The sequence below is a fragment of the Saimiri boliviensis genome, chromosome 2 (assembly GCF_048565385.1).
Source record: "Saimiri boliviensis isolate mSaiBol1 chromosome 2, mSaiBol1.pri, whole genome shotgun sequence".
Taxonomy (NCBI): Eukaryota; Metazoa; Chordata; class Mammalia; order Primates; family Cebidae; genus Saimiri; species Saimiri boliviensis.
In genome coordinates, this window is record NC_133450.1 from 117,326,896 (window position 1) to 117,354,798 (window position 27,903).

A 27,903-nucleotide genomic window follows, 5' to 3' on the forward strand; every position below is an offset into this window, starting at 1 on the left:
GGTATGGTCTGGGTATAGGAACACTAAAAGGAAAGTAAGCCAGAGCTCATCATGGCAGGCAGGCTTTATTTCCCTCATTAGTGCTGGGGGAATGAGAGAAAAAGAAAGAAAGAGTTACTGGGACCTAGGGTCAGAGAAGGCTATGTGTAGAGTGGCCTGATAAGAACTGAGACCTCCGATTAAGGAATCAGCCAATCCGATGCAATCCTGCAGGGGGAAAGCTGGGGCAGTGCATACTCAACCTCATTCTTCTTCTTTCTAATCTTCTAACTTCCTCTTCTTTGGCTGAACCCAAACAGAAAAAAAGAGAGCAAGGAATTCTCCGATTTTGCCCAGGGGAATCAATCTCTCAGGCCACGTGGCAGGGTAGAAAATGGTAGTTGTATATTTAACTTTTTTTTTTTTTTTTACAAGTCTTTTCATTTTTATTACTCAAAACTTTCATTTTTTATTTAGCTTTCTGACTCTGTGCTTGAGCCTTCAACACTTTCACAACGATTTTCTGCCCCTTGATAAGGAAAGCACACTTGATCCTGTCACGAACACATTTAGCACACATGGAACCACCATAGGCCCTGCTGACATGTTTCTTTGTTTTGGACAATCTCATAAGAACTTTAGGCCTTACAGCACGAACCCCTCGAAGCCTGCCTGGACACACACCACATGCTGATTTTGGTGCTTTCCCAACCTTCTTGGTATAAAGGTAAACAATTCTATTATCAGGGGTCTGGGACAGCCTAGTTTTGTTAGAGGCAGTATTGTAGGAAAGCCTACATCGGTATGTCAAACGCTGGACCATTCTGAGTGTCTGCACACAACGTCCCCAGAAGAGGCATATATTTAACTTTTTAAGAAACTTCCAAGTTTCCTAACAGCAGTATATGAAAATTCCAGTTTCTCCACATCTTTGCCAGCACTTGGTATGATCCATCTGTTTTATGTCAGCCAATTTGATAGTGGGCAAGGGTATCTCGTGTGGTTTTTATGTGAATTTCCTAAATTTCTAGTGCTACTGTGCATCTTTTCAGGTACTTTCTTGCAATTTACATGTCTTCTTTGGTAAAGTACCTATCTGAATCTTTTGTCCACATAAAATATTTGGTGGTTTTGTTTTGTTTTGTTTTGTTTTCTTATCATTGAAATTGTAGAGTTCCTTATATATTATGGGCACTTAAAAAAATCAGATATATGATTTGCAAAGATTTTTTTCTAAACTGCAGCATGTCTTTTGATCTTTCAGCAGTGTCTTCCAAAGAGAAAAATTTCATGATTCCTCTGAAATCCAATTTACTTGCCGGGTATGGTGGCTCACACCTGTAATCCTAACACGTTGAGAGTTTGAGGTGGGTGAATTGCTTGAGCCCAGTAGTTTGAGACCAGCCTGGGCAACATGGCAAAACCCCGTCTTTACAAAAAATACCAAATAATCAGCTGCGTAATGATGGTGTATGCCTGTAGTCTCAGCTACTTAGGAGATTGAGGTGGGAGAATAAGTTGAGCCAGGGAAGTCAAGGCTGCAGTGAGCTGTGATTTTACCACTGTATTCCAGCCTGGGTGATGAAGTGAAAGACCCTATCTCAAAAGAAAATAAAATTTCAGTTTATCAACTTTTCCTCTTCTTTTTTTTCAAAGATGGGATTTCACCATGTTGACCAGGCTGGTCTCAAACTCCTGACCACTAGTGATCTGCCCATCTCGGCCTCCCAAAGTGCTGGGATTACAGGCGTGAGTCACCACCCCTGGCCAACTGTTCCTTTTATACATCACGCTTTTGGTGTCCCGTATAAGAAATTGTTGCCCAGCTGCTCAGGAGGCTGAGGCAGGAGAATTGCCTGAACCCAGGAGGCGGAGGTTGTGGTGAGCCGAGATCGCGCCATTGCACTCCAGCCTGGGTACCAAGAGTGAAACTCCATCTCAAAAAAAAAAAAAGAAAGAAAAAGAAAAGAAAAAAAGAAATTGTTGCCTAACCAAAGGTTGCAAAGTTTTTCTCCTATATTTTTCTCTAAAAATGCTATGGTTTTAGATTTTACATTTAGGTCTGTGACCCATTTGAGTTAATTTTTCATATGGTACAGAGTATAAATTAAATTTCATTTTTAAAATAGAGACATTAAATTGTTTCAGCATCATTTGTTGAAAGATATCTTCTCTCCAATAAATTGCTAGTCGATTTTTGTCAAAAATGTGCAAGTCTGGCTCAGCGTGGTCCATTTCTGGACTCTGGTCTGTCCTGTTGATTTGTCCTTCTGGGTGGCAGTGCCATCAAGTCTTGAGCACTATAACTTTATATTAAGTCTTGAAATCAGGTATTAGTCCTTCTGCTTCATTCTTCTTTTCAAAAGTTGTTTTAGCTAGGTCTTGCTTTTAAAATTTGTTAGGTGGGGACAGCAGAATGCTCAGGTTGGTGCTAATTATTTCCCATTCATGATAAAGGACTCTTCCAAGTAGTCTGTAAAATGCACCATTAATTTTTCATTTTCCAGTATGGCTGCTGGATATAGAAATCATTTCTGGTCCTGTGTGAGCACCTAGTACTGTTTCCTCTCATTGTTTTGGATTCTCCTTTTCCTGGCATCAGCTAGTTTTCTTATACATGTATTGATTCATATTTTGCTGAACACTTGATGGCATCCTCTATATTTATTTTACTTTAGGCACTATATCCTCTCAAGATTTATCAGGAAGACTACAAAATAATAAGTCTTTAGAGACTGTGTATAATACATGATTTAAAGCAAAAATAATGTAACTTTATTTCCACTGGATGACTTACAAAATGCTTCAGAAAATGAAGTTCTGTTGCCATTTTGGTCCTCAGGGCATATGGATAGATTCAATGCAATGATTATTCGGTATCTTGAGTCAATCTGGTTAGTGACTAACAACTTTTTCTAATAGAATTCTTGATTCTCACTCTGACCAATGCTGCCTTGTGTCCAACCATAAAAAAAATCTGGTTAATGTGCTAATAATACTAGAGAGCTCTTTCTGTCTTTTTCTGACAAATTGCTTAGCACAATCAGAGTAGTTCCCTTTAGACTGGCAGCAAGAAATGGTGCTTTCTGTTCCTCCGTCTGATGGTTCATTTGGCTTATTATTTTAAATTGGGCATAATAAGCTTCCCAGGATGATTTTCCTTCAGCGTTGACTGGTCTTTGCATTGGCTGATTACACAAATTGACCATATTGCCACTTGTTTCTGGTTCTTGAGGCTAGAAACTTGATGGCAGGAATATTGTGACCCTTCTGGCTTAAAAGAGACTTTCTTTGCTTGACTGTTAGCTGAAAAGGGATATAAACAAAGTTGCCAAAAATTTCCTTCTCTTCCTCATCTTGCCTTCAGTGTTTATTATTCATTTTATTAAATCAATACTTTGATAATTAATGCTTCTCTGCCCGCTACATTCTTGATGTTATGTTTCTCCACTGGCTGAATTATGGGTTTGCCTGTTTGTTTTTTGTTTTATTTTTTTAAGCAGAAGAACTTTAAGCAGGTGAGGTTCTTTTTGCAAAGCCTGATTGCCATGTGCCATTTTGTCTGAGATTTGAAGATTTATTCTGTATCATTTTGTATAATATTGATTTGAAGGTAATTGAAATTTCTTTAGTTTCTGAGAATCCACATTGGGCTTTAATGCAACAAATTCAAAACATCTTAATTGTGTACCCTGCTCATTCATTCATATGTGTACATTTAACAGTGTGAACTTCCTAGTTAAAGAAACCCTGCGTCTACTAAAAATTTCAAAATTAGCTGGGCGTGTTGGCACATTCCTGTAATCCCAGCTACTCGGGAGGCTGAGGCAGGAGAATTGCTTGAACCCGGGAGGCGGAGGTTGCAGTGAGTCGAGATTGTGCCATTGCACTCCAGCCTGAGTGACAAGAGCAAAACTCTGTCTCAAAAAAAAAAAAGGAGGGTTCAGTCAAGGAGACAGCATTAAGATGTATTACCGTTCCTTCTGCCTTTTTCCTAAGAAGACTTTTCCAATTAAGTATAATAGAAAACAACATAGAGAGCACAGGCATTTATTGCAGCAACTAACATAGAATAGGCACAGGAGGTCTCAATGATGTAAGGAGCAGACATCTCTTGGATGTTCTCTTGTCCAGCTTCCATCATGTTTATCACCTCTTACTGCTCTTACCTCCCATAAAATTACTTCTACTGAGTAACCAAAGCCATCTCCAATTATTTAATCATCCAAGGGGCAGCAATTACTCTTATACCCAGTTATCTGTAAGTATGGTTGTTAGTAACTTCTGTAATCTAAACTCACTCATGAGTATAGTTTTGTAATTCTTGGAATAATGCCCCTTTAGAAATTAATTTTGGTGCATCCATTAGGTAATTTTCTCTTGAATGACTTATTACTTCAACATTCATCTGTCGGAGAATATCATAGGCGTCAATAACCAATCTTGGGGTGGAAAAAAAAGGGGTAAGGAAGCAAAATTTTTGGACTCGCTTTGAAACCTGGCTTTTATACATGGGAACCTTATTATCTAGTCACTGTATCTAAGTTCTAAAGTTATTAGGCAGTCTAGGGAAAAGTGGTCATTACCCAGAAATACCCGTTACTGAACTAACCACTTATACAACGAATCCGCATCCAAATAGCTTTCCTGGCTTTGCAGAACATTTATATCAGCCTATTGTCTCAATGTCTTGGTCAGTCTCTCACTATCAAATATTCTAAAAAGCCAACAATGTGATACAACATCATACAAACTGACTGCAAAGAGAAATTATACATATTTCACAAGTTGTAGAATTTTATGAAAGTAATGCTGGTGAACTGCATAAATCACATTTTTTTTTTTTTTGAGACGGAGTTTCGCTCTTGTTACCCAGGCTGGAGTGCAATGGCGCGATCTTGGCTCACGGCAACCTCCGCCTCCTGGGTTCAGGCAATTCTCCTGCCTCAGCCTCCTGAGTAGCTGGGATTACAGGCACACGACACCATGCCCAGCTAATTTTTTGTATTTTTAGTAGAGACGGGGTTTCACCATGTTGACCAGGATGGTCTCGATCTCTTGACTTCGTGATCCACCCGCCTTGGCCTCCCAAAGTGCTGGGATTACAGGCTTGAGCCACCGCGCCCGGCCATAAATCACATTTTAAGCCAGTATTTGACACATAAGAATCTGGCAGAATTAATTTAACAATCAGAGAAGAGAAATCAAGAAGGAGGATGACTAAATAGAGAATATGAATATCAAAGTCTTAGTAAGACCCTCAGAAAAACCTAATTTAAAAAAACTTCAAATATTTTCCAAGTGATAGTGTAGTGTTGCAGAAGTGAAATGTGAAATGATGGGTGTATTATACTGCCTTACAATTTTGTTGGGAAAATTACAACAAAAGTCAATATTGATTTGCTCTTCTTGATGCTGAGTACTGCACTTAATTATAAAATATATTTTGTTACTTATAAAACAAAATGCATTTGCTTTCATAATTTTTCATTTTGAAAGTTGTTCTCAGCAAATCCTTTTCATACTTTTTTTTTTTTTTTTTTTTTTTTTTTTTTATCAAATTAGGGTTCCATTTTAAGTGGATTCACTGGGAGATGCCTTTTGCTGACACCAATTAACCCTGGGCAATGAGAGCCTCTCAGGCAATGAAGTGATCTTCTTTATTCTTGTCTTTCACCCTGTTAAGTCAAGTTTAGCCTAAAGCTGCCTCCTTAGATATTTTAAGTTTGGCCTAAAGGATTTTTGTACATCATGAACTCTAATACGTGGATTTATAAGCAGATCGTAGCCCACACATGTGCCAATCACTGAGTTTTGAACAATCAATTGTAGCCAGCTGTTCGAACTGTGTTCAAATAAGGCAAATGCTGAGCTATAACCAATCCAGCTGTTTCTGTACCTCACTTCTGTACCTCGCTCTTCTTTTTCTGTCCATATCTTCTTTCACCACCTTATACAAGCACCACGTGGCTGGCCTGGCATCTCAGAGCCTATCCTTGCTCAGAAGGCTGCCTGATCTGCAAATCGTTCCTTGCCCAATTAAATCCACTCAAATTTAATTCAGCTGAAGTTTTTATCTTATAAACGCTCCTCCACTCTCTGCTCCTTTCCGGTTTAGCTCATTGCTCTCTCTACCTCTGCGCTTGCCGTTGTGTGGTTTTCTTCTTTCCTAGATATTATCTCTTCTCCGTTGGTGAGGCTCCAGCTTCTGGACCAGAACGGTGAGTGCATGTAGTCAGTCTCCTGAAACGCTTATGGATCTGCTGATATCTTTGCAATTCCACTCTGTTAGGAAGTATGGAAAACGCGTTTTTTTTTTTTTAGATGAAATCTCACTTTGTTGCCCAGGATGAAGTGCAGTAGTGTGGTCTTGGGTTACTGCAACCTCTGCCTCCTGGGTTCCAGTGATTCTTTTGCCTCAGTCTCCCGAGTAGCTGAGACTACAGGTGCACGCCACCACGACAGCTAATGTTTGTGTTTTTAGTAGAGACGGGGTTTCACCATATTAGCCAGGCTGCTATCAAACTTCCGACCTCCTGAGCCGCTTGCCTTGACCTCCCAAAGTGCTGGGATTACAGGCATGAACCACCGCGCCTGGCCGGAAAATGCATTTTTTTTTTTTTTTTTTTTTTTTTTTTTGAGACGGAGTTTCGCTCTTGTTACCCAGGCTGGAGTGCAATGGCGCGATCTTGGCTCACCGCAACCTCCGCCTCCTGGGCTCAGGCAATTCTCCTGCCTCAGCCTCCTAAGTAGTTGGGATTACAGGCACGCGCCACCATGCCCAGCCAACTTTTTTTGTATTTTTAGTAGAGACGGGGTTTCACCTTGTTGACCAGGATGGTCTCGATCTCTCGACCTCGTGATCCACCCGCCTCGGCCTCCCAAAGTGCTGGGATTACAGGCATGAACCACCGCGCCCGGCCCAAAATGCATTTTTATATCTATAGCCCTACCCTTACTTCTGACGATTTTAAACAAATAATTATATCCGTGAAGCCTGGTTTACTTTTACTAAATCTTAGGAAGTAGAAAAATTGCTATCGTGATAATTAGCGTCTCCTTTAAGGAGGACAATTAAGGCAGAAAGTTCCAGAAGGAAAGAGTAAGGGGGTCAGGTCTTTAAAAATGTCGCCTGATCCCTTTTGAGACTCAACCTTGAGTTTTGCATATGGCAAATACCCAATATTCACACACTGGCTAATTGGCAAAGAAGAGGCAAGTCCTAGGACCCCGTGTTTTTTCGTATTGTCAGTTCATTTCAGAGTGAAGTCACGGAAAAGCCTGGGGCACACGCACGCTGCCTTTGTTGATTGGTGCTTAGGTTATTTGCTAGATTGATGGGTGTTGCTCAACCACACAGGGAGCTTTACATCCTGATGACCAGATTGCACCCCAGGCCAAAGCTGTGGGGAGGGAATCAGTGCTAGTACTGTAATATTGGGGTTCAGGGTGCCCTCAGCTCCCTTGAGAGAACATTTCTCCAGGTTCTTGGTCTCCTGCCCTCTCAAGAAGGAGAGAGGGGACCCCGGCGCAGTGCGCAGTAAATGCTGGACTCAAAAGTGTTTGTAGAAAGTGATTTATTTAAAGAGAGAAAAAGGAGAAGGAGAGAGACACAGCTAACTCTCACATTGAGAGAAAGAAAAGCTGCTCTCACACTGAGAAAGGTTCCCAGAGGGGGAAACCAGAGAAGGAAAGCTCCTCTCACACTGAGTGAGAGAATCCACAAAGATGGAATCCAGGAGAGGAAAACAGCTTCCACCCTGAGTGGAAGGGAATAGAGAGGGATGGAGTTTAGGAGGGGAAGACAGGCTTCCACGAGAGTGTGGAAGGGGACTCCAGAGGGGAAATCCAGGAGAGAGAAAGGCGGCTTCCACGAAGGGAGTGTTTGTGGAAGGGGACCCAAACGTGGAGTCTGAAGGGGTGTGGAAGAAGGGGACTTTTAACCTGGGAGGAACCCCCACCTTCTGTAAGACCCCAGGCCAATGAAAGGAGTTCCTTAGAACTTCCGCTGGAGTGACTGACTCTTAGTTTCTTCCTGGGCCCCTGAAATTTAAACAAACTGTTAAATCTCCCGGATGGAGAGAGATGGGAGGGGGTGTGGTGCTAGGAAGTTCGTGCCCTTAAAACTATACCCGCTTGTGGACCCGGAAAGAGAACGCCTTCCCTCAGGCATAAAGCTCCCTTGATTACTTCAGTGTGTAGTCAAATTGGAAAACCATCTTCTGAGATCATGATATTTCTATGCACTTTCCTTAAGAGGGACTCTTCATGGCTCTGAGGTCTCAAGTTTTCCTTTTAACTTTCTCCTCTTCTTTTAAAGTTACTTTTACCCCACAGAAAAGGCATGAAATCCTTTCAGCTTTCTGCTGCAAGCACCAATACAGTGACACTGATGGGGACGCTCAAAATTGTCCTGGGAGTATGATGGGGCAGAGGGTCATCATGACAGCCACAGGCTGTAACTTAGCTAATTTAGCAGTGGGGTCAGGCTGAAGCGTCTTCCACCATGGGAAAGCCTTTTTCACATACACGGTTCTCAGGTGGACCTGCTTCTGCTTCTACTTAAGACTCCGATTTCTATGAACGCAGACAGCAGCTCTTTAAAAGCGTGCTGGGGCTCGGAGATTGACGAAGGAGACATCCCTCCTGCAGCTGTGCTTTCTCCTTGGCTCCTTCTCGTGGCTGCTGTCAGGCTCACTTCTTGAGAGGTTAAGGATGAAGTATCTCTTGGGTTTTCTTTTCTCCAACCCTCACTTTCTGGGTGATATGCAGCACAAAACAGGCTAGAAATAGTCCTCCTAGCCCAAACCATGGTCAGGTGTAAACCTAGAAAACACATGAAGTAGACAAAACTTCTGCCCTGGCAAGAAGCCTACATTTTAAACTGCACATTGAAAAAAGCATTCACTAGGATGTAATGTAAACATTGACTTACAAGCTTTGGTGTGCTCCGTGTTTGTGTTGTATAAGTAGCTTGTTGAAACTGAAGGAGAAAGAGATTTATCATTTTACTTATACAAGTCAGGCAATGTTCTGTGGGGGAAGAGGGATTTTTAGGAGCTCTTTAAGTGAGGATAATGTGAGTATTTGGTCTTAAGCAGTGAAGTGAAACAGGAGGGTAACATCTGAAGACAGATTCATTTACTCAGGGAAGCCAAGTTAATGTATTAAGTAATAGTAGAGAGGTGTAAACGATGTTTTATAATCCTAAGCAAAAGACAGTTGCAAAATCTTCTCTATATATGCATTTAAAATTACTTTAACATAATAAACATAGATAACATTGTGTGTTTAGCATGCGTAAAACACATTTATTCTTCAGGAAAATTCCATGTGCTAAGGCTACTCTACCCACTTTACAGATGAGGCACTGAGAAGTTACACAACTTGCCAAAGGTCACGCAGCTAGTAAGTGGCAAAGCCAGAATCTCAACTTACAGTGCAGCTCTGGATGCTGGGTGCATTAAGTTGACTTTGATTGTTCTGTGTTACTTTAATAAGTACAACTGCTGATATTGCTTATTCCACTTTTTTGCATCTAAGATAAAATCTTGTGGGTTGAGTCCCTTAATTCCACTGGGTTCACTAGAGATGAATGATAATTACTAGTGCCATCTTGTGATTTAGTCTACTGATCTCATACAATAAATGGAGAATTTCTGGCAGAACTTTGGAGTATCAATTAATTGATTTATTCACAAGTATTTTCCTGAACTGAAAATCAGATTTTGTTTTTTAATAACTATTTTTTCTTTGATAAAGATAGAACTGCCAACGAGTAGGTAATTATAATTTTTAACTTTTATACTAGCTAACTCAATGCCATTTGGAAATGTTAAAAAGAGGAAATTTTACATGGATGGTAGAAAAGACTATAATAGCTTGAAGAAATCTAGGAAAAGTTATGCAAATGGATGTAGACTCTAGTGAAAAGCTCCTTAAACATGTAGCAAATGTAGGTAGACCTTCCTATAATCAGTTCAGTAGGCACTGAAATTTTGTTGTATATCACAGTTACAATTGAGGACAGTATCTTAGAAATTCAGAATTTAAAGATCTGTAGCAAGTAGTAGAGTAACTGGTCCTTATTAGGTGACAGTTGAATATTTGTTGGATGTTGATTACAGAATAAAATAAAATCACTGCCACAAGATAGAAACAAGCTCAAACATTTTTTAAAAACAATTTTTACTTCCACATTTTTGTACCCAAAATATATGTGGCAGATATCACTAAAGAATATTGAGTGGGTCAGATTCAGCTACTCAACATTGCAGATAAAAGATCATCTTGAAAGAAGTCAGTAACCACGTTTCTTCTAATTTCCTCCAGCAATACAATTAACTACATTCTGAGCTCATTCCTGGTGTCAGTGTTGTTTACCTTTTCTTGGTAATCTTCTATTTTAACTTGATTTTTGTTCTTTAATTGTTTAAAATATATAACCCACTTTCAACCTCATGAAAGAGCACATATGCACATGGGGTATTTTACCAAATCACCTAATATCAGTGCTTTTTCTTTTTAATTATCTACTTTTTAGAAGAGATAAGTAATTGTACCAAAATACCATCTCTCCTTTTATTTCTTTTCTAAATGGCCAACATGCAGGAAATGAAATTCTCAGGTCACTCCTTCCAGACACACACAGACACCAGCCTCCAGCCTCCTTTTTCATTTTCCATTTTCCATGCGATGCTTTGAATCCATGTTTTCCTTCCTGCTCTTTCTACTCAATCTGATACTGAGACTGGCCCAAGCAGAAGCAGAACCAAACTAAACAAACAGAAAACCAAGCTGAGTGTCCAGCATCCTTGTCAGCTCCTCTGAGCCAGGGGATGACACCTGGAAAATAAGAGGTGACAATTTTGTGCTCTGGTTTCTGTCCTGTCATGAGGCAGATAATCATAGTTGGTGAAACTCAGGTGAAAGTTACTGTGGAACTCAGTAGTTGGTGAAACTCAGGTGAAAGTTATTGTGAATAATGGCCGTGCAACTGTATGGCTTTAAGCCAATCCCTTATTGAATGAGAAGCAAAATCTAATGAGGAGAGTGACTGTCTCTGAAAATGAGATCTTAGGTTTAACAGCTGCATTTCCAAACCTGAAATGCAGCACATGCAGGACTTTTCTTTGCCTAAGCTTTCGGTTGGGGCAAGAAGTGGCCTAAAGTTCTAATTTTCAGTCTATATCTCAAAGGTAATGTCTAGAAATCAATTTTCTGCTTGTCCTCTTGTTTAGTCAAGGGGAGAAATTTGCTGCTCATGAAGGGTTGAGGGCCTGACACCACTTCAAGAGAGCGCTCCAGGATCACAGATTAAGGTATCTTCTGCCTAATCTCTTCCTCCTGCACTGCAGACAGCCTCAACCTTGACCTAGAGGGAATCTCCTTTCTAGAGAAGAGCAAGGAAATTCTGTTTCCATGTTAACAGAGGGAGGGCTCTCCTGTCACTGCCTGCTGCTGTTAGCTTTGTGAGCTCTGGGAGCCCAATTATGTGTGGAAGCATTATAAAAAGGAGCCAGTGCTCAAACTGGCATGCAGAAGACACACAGATTCCATCAATAAATAATGGAATGTGCTTGTGTATTAGTGCACACATTTGTGGTATAGAAGATTACCTTTCAAAGTGGACTTACTGTGCAATTCGAAATGAGCTGAGACCCCCATTTCTATACCTTTCCTGCTTGGATGGTCTGGATGTCATTGACACAGGCAGCAGAGAAAATAACAGCAGGGTTAACTGTTCATGCAAGTGTAATAATAGTCCTTAACAGAAGAAGAGTAATTACCTTTGTCTAGTTTTCCCTGCTGTAAAATGTAATAAAATAGAGACCAGTGTCTACTGCTGATAGACACCATCCTTCTCTTCTGAAATACATGCCAGTGACTCTGAAACACCCTTTGCTCACAAGCTAAATTCACATCTTAATTTTGAAAAATCCATTACTGTTGGGTAGATTCCCTGAATGTATTTGACAGTTCTCAGGCCACTGCTATTAGGTGGGAAATCTCAAAGCCACGGGAGATTTACAGCCTGGGAGATGACAGAGGATGGGTGGGTGCAGTCCCATCCCCCATTGATTCTCCAACATCACGATGACAGGAGGTATCTGTGTAGCAGAAGGAAGAGCTTCAGAGGGGTAGCTTCATTTGGAAAGAGAAGCCCCTGTTAGCAGCCAGAAGCAGTGGTGCTGAAAAGCAATAGCTGGTGTCAAGAACTTTCTTAGCTAAGCAGTGCAGCTGGTGGCAATAAATAGCATTCTAATAAAGGAAGATGTCCAATTCATGACATAAGCACATACTGTTTCAACTACCAAACATAATTTATGAGGCTGCATATGTCTGAAATGGATTTCATCCCTATACATTTATAAATAAAAATGCAAAGATTTCAAAAGGAGGAAAAGATCTACATTTTAAATCAAAGTAAAATGGGAAGATCAATGAGAAGTCCACTGCTTTTTAAAAGTACACTATGATACATCACATTTTAAATGCGTGTTGGGTGTCATACTGTACAACCACTTCTATTCCTAAGAAAGATGGGTGCTATTTTCTATGATGGTGAATGCTGTATTTATGACAAGGGGTCTTAATAACACTCCACCTCTTCCCAGAAGCTACAAAAAGGCAAATGCTCACATTGAATATCTTGGACCTTACTTTTGAAAACATGAGCACATGTTCTTACATAAAACATTGATGAAACCCAGTCAGTTTCACATAATCCTTAAAACAGTTCTGAAGGAACTTGAAAATGATGAACTAGAGAAGCCATGTGTACTATTTGGCTTAAACAACAGGGCTCATTTGACCTCTTAACTCATTGACTCTGCATGAGTAAGATAAGTTATTAGTTTTGACATAACCAGTGGTTTACTTTACTGTCTACTGCTGTTCTTTGTTACATGTTCTATTCATATCACATGTTATTGCTCTTTATAATTATTGTGGAACATAGCAATTGCACAGACTGTATCGTATCCCACTGGGATAAACATGGTGGATGAGAGACCCAAAGAACTTGCCTTTGACTTAAAGTTTATTCCTACTGCTTTCTTTACACGAGAAAGATTTTTTACTGATGGCATTCACAAAACTAACTCTTATGTTTTAATGACTATGGAGCCACTTTGAATAGCACTTTATTCAGGAACTCCAAATGCCAATTTGTTTTCTACTGTGAGGTGTGTGTTCAAGCTTATGAAATGAATAGCTGGTTAATCTTTTAAGCTATTACTCAAGATAAAAATCCACTGAACCTGAAAGCAACATACAGCATTTACACTGCTGTTCTTTGAAATTTATTTTCCATGCTGTGTCCGTATAACTGTTAATAATATATTTTTGCTTTAGAAAGGAAGGGTCTGGTAAGCTCAGATGTCAATGGGTGTCAATATTTTATTTTGTTGACTTTGAAACTCATTAGTGATAGAGAAGCCGAATTTCTATTCTCTTCATGATGGAGACATAAAAAATAGGTAGTGTTGCAGCATAAAGACATACTGTCAAATGGATATTATTTTTGTGTTTTAATTGTAAGCACAAACCCAGTCTAAATAAGGGCAGACGTATTTCAAAGCACCATCTTACAAAGTCAGGAACCATTATAGAATAACGTGAAAGCTTTAACATGTTCTACTTGCTGAGGAGAAAAATACTTAAGAAAATCAATAGGGAGAGAGCTATGAGAAATACTTTGCTTGACTCTGTCCCGGAAACTGTTCAGAGCCAGATGGTTTTAGAGATATTATCCATGAAACGGATAAAGATTTCAACCCATTGGTTTCTGGGGGAATTCTAGGCAGATGCCATCAGGATGTGCTTAAAAAGTTAAACAGCAGTAATGAATTCCCTTAAACGTGTCTTAAAATGCATATGGATTCTCCAAAGTTTGTTACTTTGATTTTGTGTGTGAGGCTGATAGCTGCAAGTCCAAACACGGGAATGCAGTTAGTCAAGATTTTAAATCACTTGGGTACATGGTCTTTCTCTAAGGCAGCACCAGGGAAAACCTGCAAGTTTATCTTACTTTTCAAGGAAGCATAGATGAGCAAATGGTGAACATTAGTTATCTTAAAAGTAAGTTTTGGTCATGGCTGAATATTGCCTCTTTTTTCTAAAATCATTAGCTTAGGATGGAATTAACCTGACACACAGGTACAACATTAAAGAGTGTTGCAAGAAACTTCTCAGTCATTGCTCCACGCACTAGGGATGAGCACACACCTTTTGTTGTTGATTGTGGGTGGAACTTGGACAGTTTTCAGTGCAAAAGTAGAGTTAAGAGTGGTACCACTCTGACTCTTACATTGAATTGCACCATGTAAATTGAAGTGTTAGAATCATCTGAAGTTCCTTTTGGGAAACACCACCTTGTGGCTGTACTCTTGGCATAGTCTTTCATTGATAATCCTCAATATTGTCACTTTTGAAAAAATTACACTTTACGTTCTGGAGTACATGTACAGAATGTGCAGTTTTGTTACATAGGTATGCATGTGCCATGGTGGTTTGCTGCATTCATCCCCCGTCATCTACATTCGGTATTTTTCCTAAAGTTATCCCTGCCCTATGCCCACACCCCCTGTTATACCTTCACTAGCTCCCCACTCTGAAACAGGCCCTGGTGTGTGATGTTCCCCTCCCTGTGTCCATGTGTTCTCACTGCTCAACACCCGCTTATGATATGAGTGAGAACATGTGGTGTTTGGTTTTCTCTTCTTGTGTCAGTTGGCTGAGAATGATGGTTTCCAGCTTCATCCATATCCCTGCAAAGGACATGCATGAAGCCATTTTTATGGCTGCATAGTATTCCATGGTGTATATGTGCCACATTTTCTTTATCCAGTCTATCATTGTTGGGCATTTGGGTTGGTTCCAAGTCTTTGTGATTGTGAACAGTGCTGCAATAAATATACGTGTGCATGTGTCTTTATAACAGAATGTTTTATAATCTTTTGGGTATATACCCAGTAATGGGATTCCTGGGTCAATGAGGATAGCATTGAATCTATAAACTACTGTGGCCATTTTCACAATATTGATTCTTCCTAACCATGAGCATGGAATGTTTTTCCATCTGCTTGTGTCCTCCCTTATTTCCTGGAGCAGTGGCTTGTAGTTCTCCTTGAAGAGGTCCTTCACATCCCTTGTTAGTTGTATTCCTAGGTATTTCACGATATTTGTAGCAATTGTGAATGGGCATTCACTCAAGATTTGGTTCTCCGTTTGTCTGTTATTGGTATATAGGAATGCTTGTGATTTCTGCACATTGATTTCATATCCTGAGACTTTGCTGAAGTTGATTATCAGCTTAAGGAAATTTTAGGCTGAGACAATGGGGTCATCTAAATATATAATCATGTCCTCTGCAAATACAGACAATTTTCCTTCCTCTTTTCCTAATTGAATACGCTTTATTTCTTTATCTTGCCTGATTGCCCTGACCAGAACTTCCAATATTATGTTGAATAGGACTGGTGAGAGAGGGCATCCTTGTCTTGTGCTGGTTTTCAAAGGGAATGCTTCCAGCTTTTGTCCTTTCAGTATGATATTGGCAGTGTGTTTGTCATAAATAGCTCTTATTGTGAGATACATTCCATCGATACCTAGTTTATTGAGAGTTTTTAGCATAAAGGGATGTTGAATTTGTCAAAGGTCCTCTCTGCATCTGTTGAGATAATCATGTGGTTTTGGTCCTTGGTTCTGTTTATGTGATGGATTACATTTATAGATTTCCATATGTTGAACCAGCCTTATAGCCCAGGGACAAAGATGACTTGTTTGTGATGGATAAGCTTCTTGATGTGCTATTGAATTCAGTTTGCCAGTATTTTATTGAGGATTTTTGCATCAGTGTTTATTATGGATATTGGCCTGAAATTTTCTTTTTTAGTGTGTATCTGCCAGGTTTTGGTATCTAGGATGATGCTGGCCTCATAAAATGAATTAGGGAGGATTCCATCTTTTTCTATTGTTCAGAATAGTTTCAGAAGGAAAGGTACCAGCTCGTCTTTGTACCTCTGATAGAATTTGGCTGTGAACCTATCTGGTCCTGGACTTCTTTTGGTTAGTAGGATATTAGTTGCTGCGTCAATTTCAGACCTTGTTATTGTTCTATTCAGGGATTAGATTTCTTCCTGGCTTCGTCTTGGGAGGATGTAAGTGTTGAGAAATTTATCTTTCTTCTAGATGTTCTGGTTTATTTGCATAGAGGTGTTTATAGCATTCTCTGATGGTAGTTTGTATTTCTGTGGGATTGGTGGTGATACCTTTTTTGTTATTTTTTATTGCACCTATTTGATTCTTCTCTCTTTTTTTCTTTATTAGTCTGGCTAGCGATCTATTTTGTTCATGTTTTCAAAAAGCCAGCTTCTGGATTCATTATTTGTTTTGAAGGGATTTTTGTGTCTCTATCTTCTTCATTTCTGCTCTGATCTTAGTTACTTGTTGTCTTCTGCTAGCTTTTGAATTTGTTTGCTCTCGCTCTTCTAGCTCTTTTAATCATGATGTTAGGGTGTCAATTTTAGATCTTTCCTCATTTCTCTTGTAGGCATTTAGTGCTGTAAATTGCCCTGCACACACTGCTTTAAATGTGTCCCAGAGGTTCTGGTATGTTGTGTCTTCATTCTCATTAGTTTCAAAGAACATCTTTATTTCTGCCTTCATTTCATTATTTATCCTGTAGTCATTCAGAGCAGGTTGTTCAGTTTCCATGTAGTTGTGTGGTTGTGAGTGAGTTTCTTAATCCGGAGTTCTAATTTGATTGCACTGTGCTCTGAGAGACTGTTATGATTTCTGTTCTTTTGCATTTGCTGAGGAGTGTTGTACTTTCAATTATGTGGTCGATTTTAGAATAATTGCAATGCGGTGCTGATAAGAATGTATATTCTGTGGATTTGGGGTGGAGAGTTCTATAGATGTCTCTTAGGTCTGCTTGGTCCAGACCTGAGTTCAAGTCCTGGATATCATTGTTAATGTTCTGTCTTGTTGATCTAATATTCACAGTGGGGTGTTAAAGTCTCCCACTATTACTGTGTGGGAGTCTAAGTCTCTTTGTAGGTCTTTAAGAACTTGGTTTATGTATTTGGGTGCTCCTGTATGAGTGCATATATGTTTGGGCTAGTTAGCTCTTCTTGTTGCATTGATCCCTTTACCATTATGTAATGTCCTTTGTCTGTTTTGATCTTGGTTGGTTTAAAGTCTGTTTTATCAGAGACTAGGATTGCAACCCCTGCTTTCTTTTTATGCTTTTCATTTGCTTGGTAAATTCTCCTCCATCCCTTTATTTTGAGCCTATGGGTGTCATTGCACATGAAATGAGTCTCCTGAATACAGCACACTTGACTCTTTATCCAATATTTGCCAGTCTGTGTCTTTTAATTGGGGATTTATCCTATTTACATTTAAGGTTAATATTGTTATTTGTGAATTTGATCCTGCCATTTTGACGCTACCTGGTTGTTTTGCCTGTTAGTTGATGCAGTTTCTTCACAGTGTTGATGGCCTTTACAATCTGGTATGTTTTTGCAGTGGCCGATACTGGTTGTTCCTTTCCGTGTTTAGTGCTCTCTTCAGGAGCTCTTATTAGGCAGCCTGGTGATGACAAAATCTTTTAGCATTTGCTTGTCCATAAAGGATTTTATTTCTTCCTCATTTATGAAGCTTAGTTTGGCTAGATAAAAAATTCTGGGTTGAAAATTCTTTAAAGATGTTGAATAATGGCCCCCACTCTCTTCTGGCTTGTAGAGTTTCTGCTGTGAGAGCCACTGTGAGTCTGATGGGCTTCCCTTTGTGGGTGACTTGACCTTTCTCTCTGGCTGCCTGTAGTGTATTTTCCTTCATTTCAACCCTGGTGAATCTGACAATTATGTGTCTTGGGGTTGCTCTTCTCAAGGAGTATCTTTGTGGTGTTCTCTGTATTTCCTGAATTTGAATGTTGGCCTGCCTTACTAGGTCAGGGAAGTTCTCCTGCATAATACCCTGAAGAGTGTTTTCCAACTTGGTTTCATTCTCCCCATCACTTTCAGGTATGTACACCAATCAAATGTAGATTTGTCTTTTCATGTAGCCCCATATTTCTTGGAGGCTTTGTTCATTTCTTTTCACTCTTTTTTTTCTCTAATCTTGCCTTCTTGCCCTATTCCATTGAGTTGATCTTCAGTCACTGTTATCCTTTCTTGCACTTGATCAATTCAGGTATTGAAACTTGTGTATGCTTCACAAAGTTCTCGTGCTGTGTTTTTCAGCTCCATCAAGTTGCTTACGTTTTTCTGTGCACTGGTTTTTCTAGTTAGCATTTTGTCTAACCTTATTTTAAGGTTCTTAGCTTCCTTGCTTTGGGTTAGAACATGCTTCTTTAGCTTGGAGAAATTTATTACCCACCTTCTGAAGCCTGCTTCTATCAATTTGTCAAACTCATTCTCCATCCAGTTTTCTTCTCTTGCTGGTGAGGAGTCGTGATCCCTTGGAGGAGAAGAGGCATTCTGTTTTTTGGAGTTTTCAGCCCTTTTGTGCTGGTTTCTTCCCATCTTCGTGGATTTATCTACCTTGGGTCTTTGAAATTGGTGACCTTTGGATGGGGTCTCTGAGTGGACGTCCTTTCTGTTGATGTTGCAACTATTTCTTTCTGTTAGTTTTCCTTCTAACAGTCAGGCCCCTTTGCTGCAGGTCTGCTGGAGTTTGCTGGAGGTCCACTCCAGACCCTGCCTGCCTGGGCACCACCAGCAGGGGTTGCAGAACAGCAAAGATTGCTGCCTGTTCCTTCCTCTGGTAGCTTAGTCCTAGAAGAGAATCTGCCAGATGCCACCCAGAGCTCTCCTATATGTGTCTGTCAGCCCCTGATGGGAGCTGTCTCCCAGTCAGAATACATGAGATTAAGGGAGCCACTTGAGGAGGGAGCACTGTGCCGGGAGATTTGTTGCTTCCTTCAGAGCAGCCAGGCAGGGACTTTTAAGTCTGCTGAAGCTGTGCCAACAACTGCCCCTTTTCCAAGGTGCTCTGTTGGAGGAAGGTGGGATCTTTATTTACAAGTCCCTGAAGGGCTGCTGCTTCTTATCAGAGATGCCATGCCCAGTGAGGAGGGAGCCTAGTGACACAGTCTGCCTGCAGTGTCCTTGATGAGCTGCCGTGGGCTCTGCTCAGTCACTGTGTAAACTTCCTGGCAACTTTTTTTTTTTTTTTTTTTGAGATGGAGTTTCGCTCTTGTTACCCAGGCTGGAGTACAATGGTGCGATCTCGGCTCACTGCAACGTCTGCCTCCTGGTTTCAGGCAATTATCCTGCCTCAGCCTCCCGAGTAGCTGGGCTTACAGGCACACGCCACCGTGCCCAGCTAATTTTTTGTATTTTTAATAGAGACAGGGTTTCACCATGTTGACCAGGATGGTATCGATCTCTTGACCTCGTGATCCACCCACCTCGGCCTCCCAAAGTGCTGGGATTACAGGCTTGAGCCACTGTGCCTGGCCGTCTGGCAACATTTTTTTTTATGTGGGCAAGGTTAAAATTGTGTACTAGAGCCTCAGCAATGTCCCAGGTTGAGCCCAGACTGCTGTGCTGGCTGGGAGAATTTCAAGCCAGTGAATTTTAGCTTGCTGGTCTTTAAGGGGTGGGACCTGCTGAGCCAGATCATTCGGCTTCCTGGCTTCTGCCCCCCTTTTCAGGGTAATGAGCAGTTGTGTCTTGCTGGTATTCCAGGCACCACTGGGGTAGGAAAAAAACCAAACTGCTGTGGGTAGCTCAGTGTCTTCCCACATGGCCCAGTTTTGTGCTGGAAACTCATGGCACTGGTGTTGTAGGCACCATAGGGAATCTCCTGGTCTGTGGGTTGTGAAAACCATGGGGAAGGCGCAGTATCTGAGCCAGAGTGCCAGAATAAGTCTCTAATGGCTTCCCTTGGCTAGGAGAGGGAGTTCTTGGGCCCCTTGCATTTCCTGGGTGAGGCAACACCCCACCCTGCTTCAGCTCTCCCTCCTTGGGCTGCACCCACCGTCTAACCAGTCCCAGTGAGATAAACCAGGTACCTCAGTTGGAAATGCAGAGATCACTTACCTTCTGTGTCATTCTCTCTGGGAGCTGCATAGCAGAGCTGTTCCTATTCATCCATCTTGCCAGAAATCGTCCATTTTTACATTTAACAGAAGGAAATTGTGCTTTCTACTGCTAATGAAATTCTTGTGGTGGTGTAAGAGGTAACAATGAAAAATTTTGAAGAACACAAGCACCTAGTGGCAAGGATTTCCAAGTGTGGAATTGGGATGCCCAGCTTCTCGAAATCTGGATTCATATTTTTATCTGTCTACTTGTCCTGGTAGTTCCTTCAGCTTGATGGGTAGTAAACACTGGCCATTGTTTTACAGGAGAAATTTCTTTCCAATCTCAGTACCAGGGAAAGCTGAGTCTTTATTTTTATCCTCTGGACTATGCGGATCTTGAACTGAGATGACTTCTCTCTTTCCTCTGGTCATTCAGAAACATCAAACCAAATTGGTCTTTCTTCAAGTAATCATATAAATAGTGCAGCATGCATTTTGAGTGCTAATTTTAATCTTGACTTCATTTTATTTTTCTTCACTTTCATTCCCTCACTTATTTCATTTTTTAACCTTTTGTAATGTTTCCACTCCCGTAAGGCACCCTCAAATCCATTTATACAAAAAAGAACATAAAGAACTAATCCAAATTTGAAAATGTCATTTTCTTCCCCATATCCTCTTTTATCCTCAGTGCTTTAAATGGCGGAATTCTCCCTTTGTTCAGTCAGCATTTTTATTCGGTCTTCCTTTTAAATATCTCCTGAAGCCCCTCCTTGTTTTTCTGTTCTCCTGCTATTGTCTTAATTCAGGTAGGCCACCTGATTGGCCTCCCTTTTAGACTCTAACTTTAATAAATTCCACCCCCATGAGTATGATTATTTCTCTGCTTACAAATACAAATATTATTATGACTTTCTTGCTTAAAAATATCCGGTTGGCTTTGTACTTCCTATAGGCTAACATCTACATTTCTGCCATGTTCTGTTTATTATCTGACCCCAGATTTTCTTCTAGGCTTTTTCACTGCCCTTCCTCATAACCCCCTGCAACCTGCCAGTAACACTGACCTGCTAATACCATCTTGAACATGCTGGTTTTGTTTTTTATGCTTCCATGTTGTTTTTATGCTATTCTCTTTGCCTGGAAAAAACAATCTCTGTACCCTAAGCCGTGTCCCTGTATTTCCTAGAGAAAGACAGCCTCTTGTGGAAGCCTCAGCTCAAATGCTACCATCTTCCAGAAATGCCCAGGCATAAATAGTTACTCTGTTCTTTCTGCCACCTTTCAACTTGGAATAAGTTTTCATGGTGGCATAGCCCACAGGTATTATAAGTATTTATTTGTTTCTTACCTTGATGAGACCCTAGTTGTATAGCAGTAGGGTGTTGTCATTCTTCTTTGCATCCTCAGTGTCTAGCATAAGACTCGGCACATTGCAGGTGTTCAATAGATGTTTATTAAATTAATGAATAGAGGAATGAATTACTGAATAAGTGAAGGAATGAGTTAATAAATCATTTACCTCTGGTCAATGAGAGAGAGAACCAAATTCTCTTGCCTTGTTGAAAATACAGGTGATTTCCACATTTTTACCACTTGTTGTAGGTTGAAATGTATCCCCTCCACATAACCCCTACTACCTCAGAATGTTATAGCATTTGGAAATAAGGTCATAGCAGATGTAATTAGTTAGGATGATGTCATAAACAGGGTGGGCCACTAATTCAACATGACTCATGTAATAAGAAAATGGTCATGTGAAGATAGAGAAACACAGGGAGACAACACATGATAACAAAGACAGAGGCTGGAATAATGCAGCTGCAAGCCACGGAATGCTAAAGATAGCCAGCAATCCACCAGAAACTATAAGAGGCAAGCAAGGGTTCCCCTACAGTTCTCAGAGGAAGAATGGCCTTAACATTGCCTTGATTTTCTCTTTCTGGTCTCCAGAATTGTCAGACAAGAAATTTCTGTTGTTTTAAGCCACCTAGTTTGTGATCACTTTGTTATAGTAGTCTCTGGGAACTAAGGCATTCCCTAAGCTCACTTTTAAATGTGGGTATTATTTTTATGTACTTTTATTTCATTTAATTATAATATGCATAACTCATTTTAATTTTCTAATGTTTACAATGTTTCTAAACAATACTTCTCTCAAATATTTCAAATAAATACTTCAAATGTGAATGTCTGATTTATCAGTAACACCACTTAAAAAATGGTCCTACCAGAGCAGTATTAAGTAGAGTCCCTATCTTGCCTGACACTGGAGCATTAAAGTCTCAGTAATCAGAGTTAATATAGTTTTTGAAAACTCTACAGGGTGTCATTTACATACAATAAAAATGAATCAATTTTAAGAGAAAAGTACAACAGTTTGTTTATCCATTAACATGTTGATGAACAATTGAGCTGTTTCCAGTTTTTGGCTACTATGAATTAAGTTCCTGTAAATGTTCACTACAAGTCTTTGTGTTGACATATGTTTTTATTTCTCTTGGATAAATATCCAAGGGTCAAATTGCTGGGTGGTAGGGTAAATGTATGTTTACAGTTCTAAGAAATTGTTAAACTGTCCAAGTGTTGTACCATTTTCCCTCCCCACTAGCAATGTATAAAAATTTCCATTGTTCCATATTCTCCCCAAATATTGACATTGTTAGTCTTTAAAACTTCAGTGATTCTAATGGGTATGTATATTTTGTGGTTTTAATTTGCATTTTTCCTAATGACTAATAATGTTGAACACTTTTCCTTGTATTTATTGGCCATTTGTACATATTCTTCTGTGAAGTATCTGTTCAAATTATTTGTCCAGTTTTTAAAACTAGATAGCATGTCTCTTACAGCTCCTGAGTTGTAAGAGTTTTAAAAATATATATCCTGGATACAAGTCTTTGTCAAATACGTTTTGCAGAAATTTTCTCCTAGGCTATGGTTTGCCTTTTCATTTTATTAGTGGTGTGATTTAAAAAAAAAAAGTTTTTCATTTCAGTGAAGTCCAATTTATCATTTCTCTGTCATGACACATGCTTTTTGTGGTTTATCTAAGAAATCTTTGCCAAGGTCAAAAAACTTTTTTGTCTCATTTAAAAAATAATTTCATAAATTTATCTTCCATGTTTAAGCTCTAATCCATTTTGAATTATTGTATATGGTGTGAGGTAGGGGGTTGAGATTTCCTTCTCCTTATGAATGTGTAGTTATTCCAACATTATATTTTGAAATGCCTATGTTTTCTGCATTGAATTGCCTCAGCATATTTGTCAAAAATCAGTTGGCATTTATGTCTAGGTCTATTTCTGGACTCTCTTGTCTGTTCTATAGATCTATGTGTCTATTCAGCACACTGTCTTGATGACTGAAGCTCTATACTAAGTCTTGAAGTTAGGTAGATTAGTCCTTCAAATTCATTTTTCTTTTTTGAAATTGTTTTGGTTATTCTAGGTCCATTGCAATTCAATATTAATTTGAGAATTAACACATCAACTTCTAGGGAAAAAAAGCACTGCTGGTATTCTGCTTAAGGTTGCACTGAGTCTATTGACTAATTTGTTCAGAACTGACATCTTAACAACATTAAGGCTTCTGATTCATTAACCTGATAATATTTGCTTCAGCCTTCTTTGCTTCTCTCAGTAGGAATTAACACATTTAAAAATAGTTTTTGTTAAAATTTATTTCTCAAAGATGAACCATAATTCTTCCTTTTGTTACTTGGGTCTTTTTATACCCAGAGCAGGACAATGTTATGGACTATTGAAAACAAAGGCAGAACCAAGAAAAATGAAACCATTCTGATATTGGTCATAAATAATTTTTCTTCCTTATTCCTAGTAATAATAATGTTCATAGAATAAAATTGGATTATTTTACGATGCAGATGCAGTTGACTTACAGAGATTACTTTTTCTCTTACAGTCAAAAAAAAAATGACAATGCACAGACATAAAAGAAATTAACTATAGGACTCTAAATTTTAACACTACAAATATGAATTTAGTTGATGTGAAGATACCTAACTTTCATTTGAATGATGTATGACATGAACATATCCTTAAATGACCTATTTAGAAGACAACTGCTCTTTTCCAGATTTTCACTTTTCTTCCTTGGTTATGTCATGAGCCCAAGGCCACATGACAACAACTAAAGATTGTATATACTGATCATATGTTGAATTTATATACTAGTTGTAGATTATAGATTGAGAGTTTATAAAGCAGATTATAGATTAAGTTTAGATGTAGGTTGTAGATTATAGTAGAATTACCCTGGATGTTTTACTGTTGCCCTAACTTAGATTTGCTTAGATTTCATGACTTTGTGAACTTCAGGAAAATGTATAGTCTACAATTCCCTTCTTCATAGTTTTGAAATCCAAAAATCTCTGAAAACCTTCCATTTTTAGAAATAACTAACTTGGTAGCAAAACTTGATCTGACCTCAACTCACTTAGTGCCCAAACCTAACTAAACTGACATGGGGATATTTTTGGTATTTTCTATCATTTAGTATAAATATATTAAAAATGAACTGTAGAATTATTTATGCATTTGATTATGGGATGCTGTTGTACACCCTTCTGGAATGTTACAAATGGTATATGCATCAGATAAACTTGGAAAAATTCTAAATTCTGAAACGCATGTGGGCCCAAAGGTATTAGGCAAGTGATTTTTGACTTGTATATCTGTTTTCTTGTATATTCTGAAGTCTTGCAGTCAAGCTGTGGGGAATTTGCAGAATTTAATTTTTTTTTCTTGTTACATCTGATTTATAAGTAGCCACAAAAACAGTAAGGTAGACGTCTTTCATTTTTGGAAGCCCAGACTTCATTCCCCCTTTTTAATAGCAGCTTGCTCCTTTTGGGGCATCGGTTTTCCCTATTGAGGGCTAACTTGGGTGTCTCCTCACAATTTAGTAGCTGAAGAAGACAGAATCCCCCATTTCCTGCCTCAGTGCTGTCAAAAGTTGGGCACATGTGATCCAAGCTTTGCTATGAAGATGAATAGTCTTGCAATTATGATTTTTGGATAAACAACCCAATGACCAAGTGAAAGACTATACATCACACAACTTAGCTGCAAGCACTGCCCAGCATGTTCCTGGATCTTAGCCCTCTTGACTTAGTATCTTCAGCCTTTCCTAGCTCTCAGTACTTGTAAATGTGATCTTATTTGGAAATACGGTCTTTGCAGATATAATCAAGTTACGATAAGGTTATACTGAATTAGAGTGGATTTATAATTCAATATGACTGGAATCCTTATATGAGAAGAAACACACACATACACAGTGAGAATGACATGTGATTACAGAGGCAGCGATTGGGGTGATCTATCTACAAGCCAAAGAAGGATAAGGATTGCTGGGAAACACCAGAAGCTGGGAGAGGCAAGGAAGGACTGCAAGATCATAAATTTCTATTGTTTTTTATTTTTATTTTTTTGAGACGGAGTTTCGCTCTTGTTACCCAGGCTGGAGTGCAATGGCGCGATCTCGGCTCACTGCAACTTCTGCCTCCTGGGTTCAGGCAATTCTCCTGCCTCAGCCTCCTGAGTAGCTGGGATTACAGGCACGCGTATTTTTGTATTTTTAGTAGAGACGGGGTTTCACCATATTGACCAGGATGGTCTCGATCTCTTGACCTTGTGATCCACCCACCTCGGCCTCCCAAAGTGCTGGGATTACAGGCTTGAGCCACCGCGCCCGGCTAAATTTCTATTGTTTTAAGCAACATAGTTCATGATATTTCGTTACAGCAGTCGTTGGAAACCAAAGCACTATCGATCAATTCTGTTTGGGGAAGTCAACCGGTTTGTTTTCCTTGTCTGCCTCTAGGGATTCAAATATGCTAAATAAAAAATCTACATACTCTTGTGTGATTCAAGGATGTTATACATTATTTTACAATTCTTAACTGGAGTATATTTAGATAAAAAAGTAAATGTTTCTACCTGGAAAACCACAAGTACCAAAGCTGGGAGAGAGACACAGAGAAGAAAACAGTTCAGAAATTCAGATACAAAACTACAGAGCAACTGAAATCCTGAAGGTTTCCAAAATAAAATATTATGTTGCTCATAGCAACAAATTAGTGAACAGCCAATCAGGGCTTGCCTTTAAAATATATCAAAATAAGCTGTCTTTTACATAAGAGAAAGTCTTCTTTATATTATGATTGCTTGCCAGGATATATCACATTAAGATAAATGATTATCTACATTGTTTTGACAATCAGGGAATTTATGAATGAGAAACTTATTTGCCTGCAGTGATGAACTGAATTGTAAAAAAAAGCATTAGCAATGATGATACTTTTAAAAATTTGTTTAAGAATTGTGTTACAGTTTTGCTTTCTTTTTAATGAGGAGCAAAAAGAAAAAGCCAAAAGGCATTTATTTTATAATAACAAGCATCTGACAGCTCTCATTAGAAGAATTTACTCACAGAACTGAAGGTATAGGCTGGTTTGTTTTTGCTGTATCACATTTACATGACCTCTCAGCTGCCGTATGGAAATTTCCTCATATTTTTAAGGTTGCGCATTGGGCAGTATTGCAGACCTCTGGTGCTATTTGTTATGAGGGTTCTTAGGGTGAGAAAGTGGTGGTTTTCACCAGTTTTAGGAGGGTATGTAGCAACTGGGATCCTGGGCTTAAAGATCTGCATGTTAGGCATGAAGTGCCTCCAGGATATACAGGAAACAAATCTCAAGGTGAAACAAATTATGACTACTTTTCTCCATATATGCCTTAAAATTTTCCAAAATAGAACTCAAGAAAAACTCAAGAAGTTAGATTACCTGTTGTGGAAAAAAGTGTCAAAGTTGAAGTTTTTTTTTTTTTTTTTTTTTTTTGAGATGGAGTTTCGCTCTTGTTACCCAGGCTGGAGTGCAATGGCGCGATCTCGGCTCACCGCAACCTCCGCCTCCTGGGTTCAGGCAATTCTCCTGCCTCAGCCTCCGGAGTAGCTGGGATTACAGGCACGCGCCACCATGCCCAGCTAATTTTTTGCACCATTAGTAGAGACGGGGTTTCACCATGTTGACCAGGATGGTCTCGATCTCTTGACCTCGTGATCCACCCGCCTCGGCCTCCCAAAGTGCTGGGATTACAGGCTTGAGCCACCGCGCCCGGCCGAAGTTGAAGTATTATTAATGGACATAGTAAGATTATTTATACCAAGATTTCTTTTTTTAAAAAATTACTATTATTGTTCTAGGGTACATGCGCAGAATGTGCAGGTTTGTTACATAGGTATACATGTGCCATGGTGGTTTACTGCATCCATCACCCCATCATCTACATTAGGTATTTCTCCTAATGCTATGCCTTTCCTATCTCCCCACCCCCGGGGATCTCTCCCCTATACCCCAACCCCCCAACAGTCCCCGGTGTATGATGTTCCCCTCCCTGTGTCCATGTGTTCTCATTGTTCAATACCCACTTGTGAGTGAGAACATGTGGTGTTTGGTTTTCTATTCTTGTGTCAGTTTGCTGAGAATGATGGTTTTTAGCTTGATCCATGTCCCTGCAAAGGACATGAACTCATCCTTTTTATGGCTGCATAGTATTCTATGGTGTATATGTGCCACATTTTCTTTATCCAGTCTATCATCAATGGGCATTCGGGTTGGTTCCAAGTCTTTGCTATTGTGAACATGTATGCTGCAATAAGCATACATGTGCATGTGTCTTTATAATAGAATGATTTATAATCCTTTGAGTATATAATCCCAGTAATGGGATTGCTGGGTCAAATGGTATTTCTAGTTCTAGATCCTTGAGGAATTGCTACAATGTCTTCCACAATGGTTGAACTAATTTATACTCCCACCAACAGTGTAAAAGTTTTCCTGTTTCTCCATATCCTCTCCA

General features: G+C 39.5%; 1 protein-coding gene across 1 annotated transcript; it reads right to left on the bottom strand.

Annotated features, from left to right (window-relative positions):
* Window positions 1-27,356, bottom strand: LOC101035815 (large ribosomal subunit protein eL34-like). Its single transcript, XM_074394116.1, has one exon. The coding sequence runs from the start codon at window positions 800-802 to the stop codon at window positions 449-451; it is 354 nt and encodes a 117-aa protein (XP_074250217.1). The 5' UTR covers window positions 803-27,356; the 3' UTR covers window positions 1-448.
* Window positions 27,357-27,903: the final 547 nt, after the last annotated feature.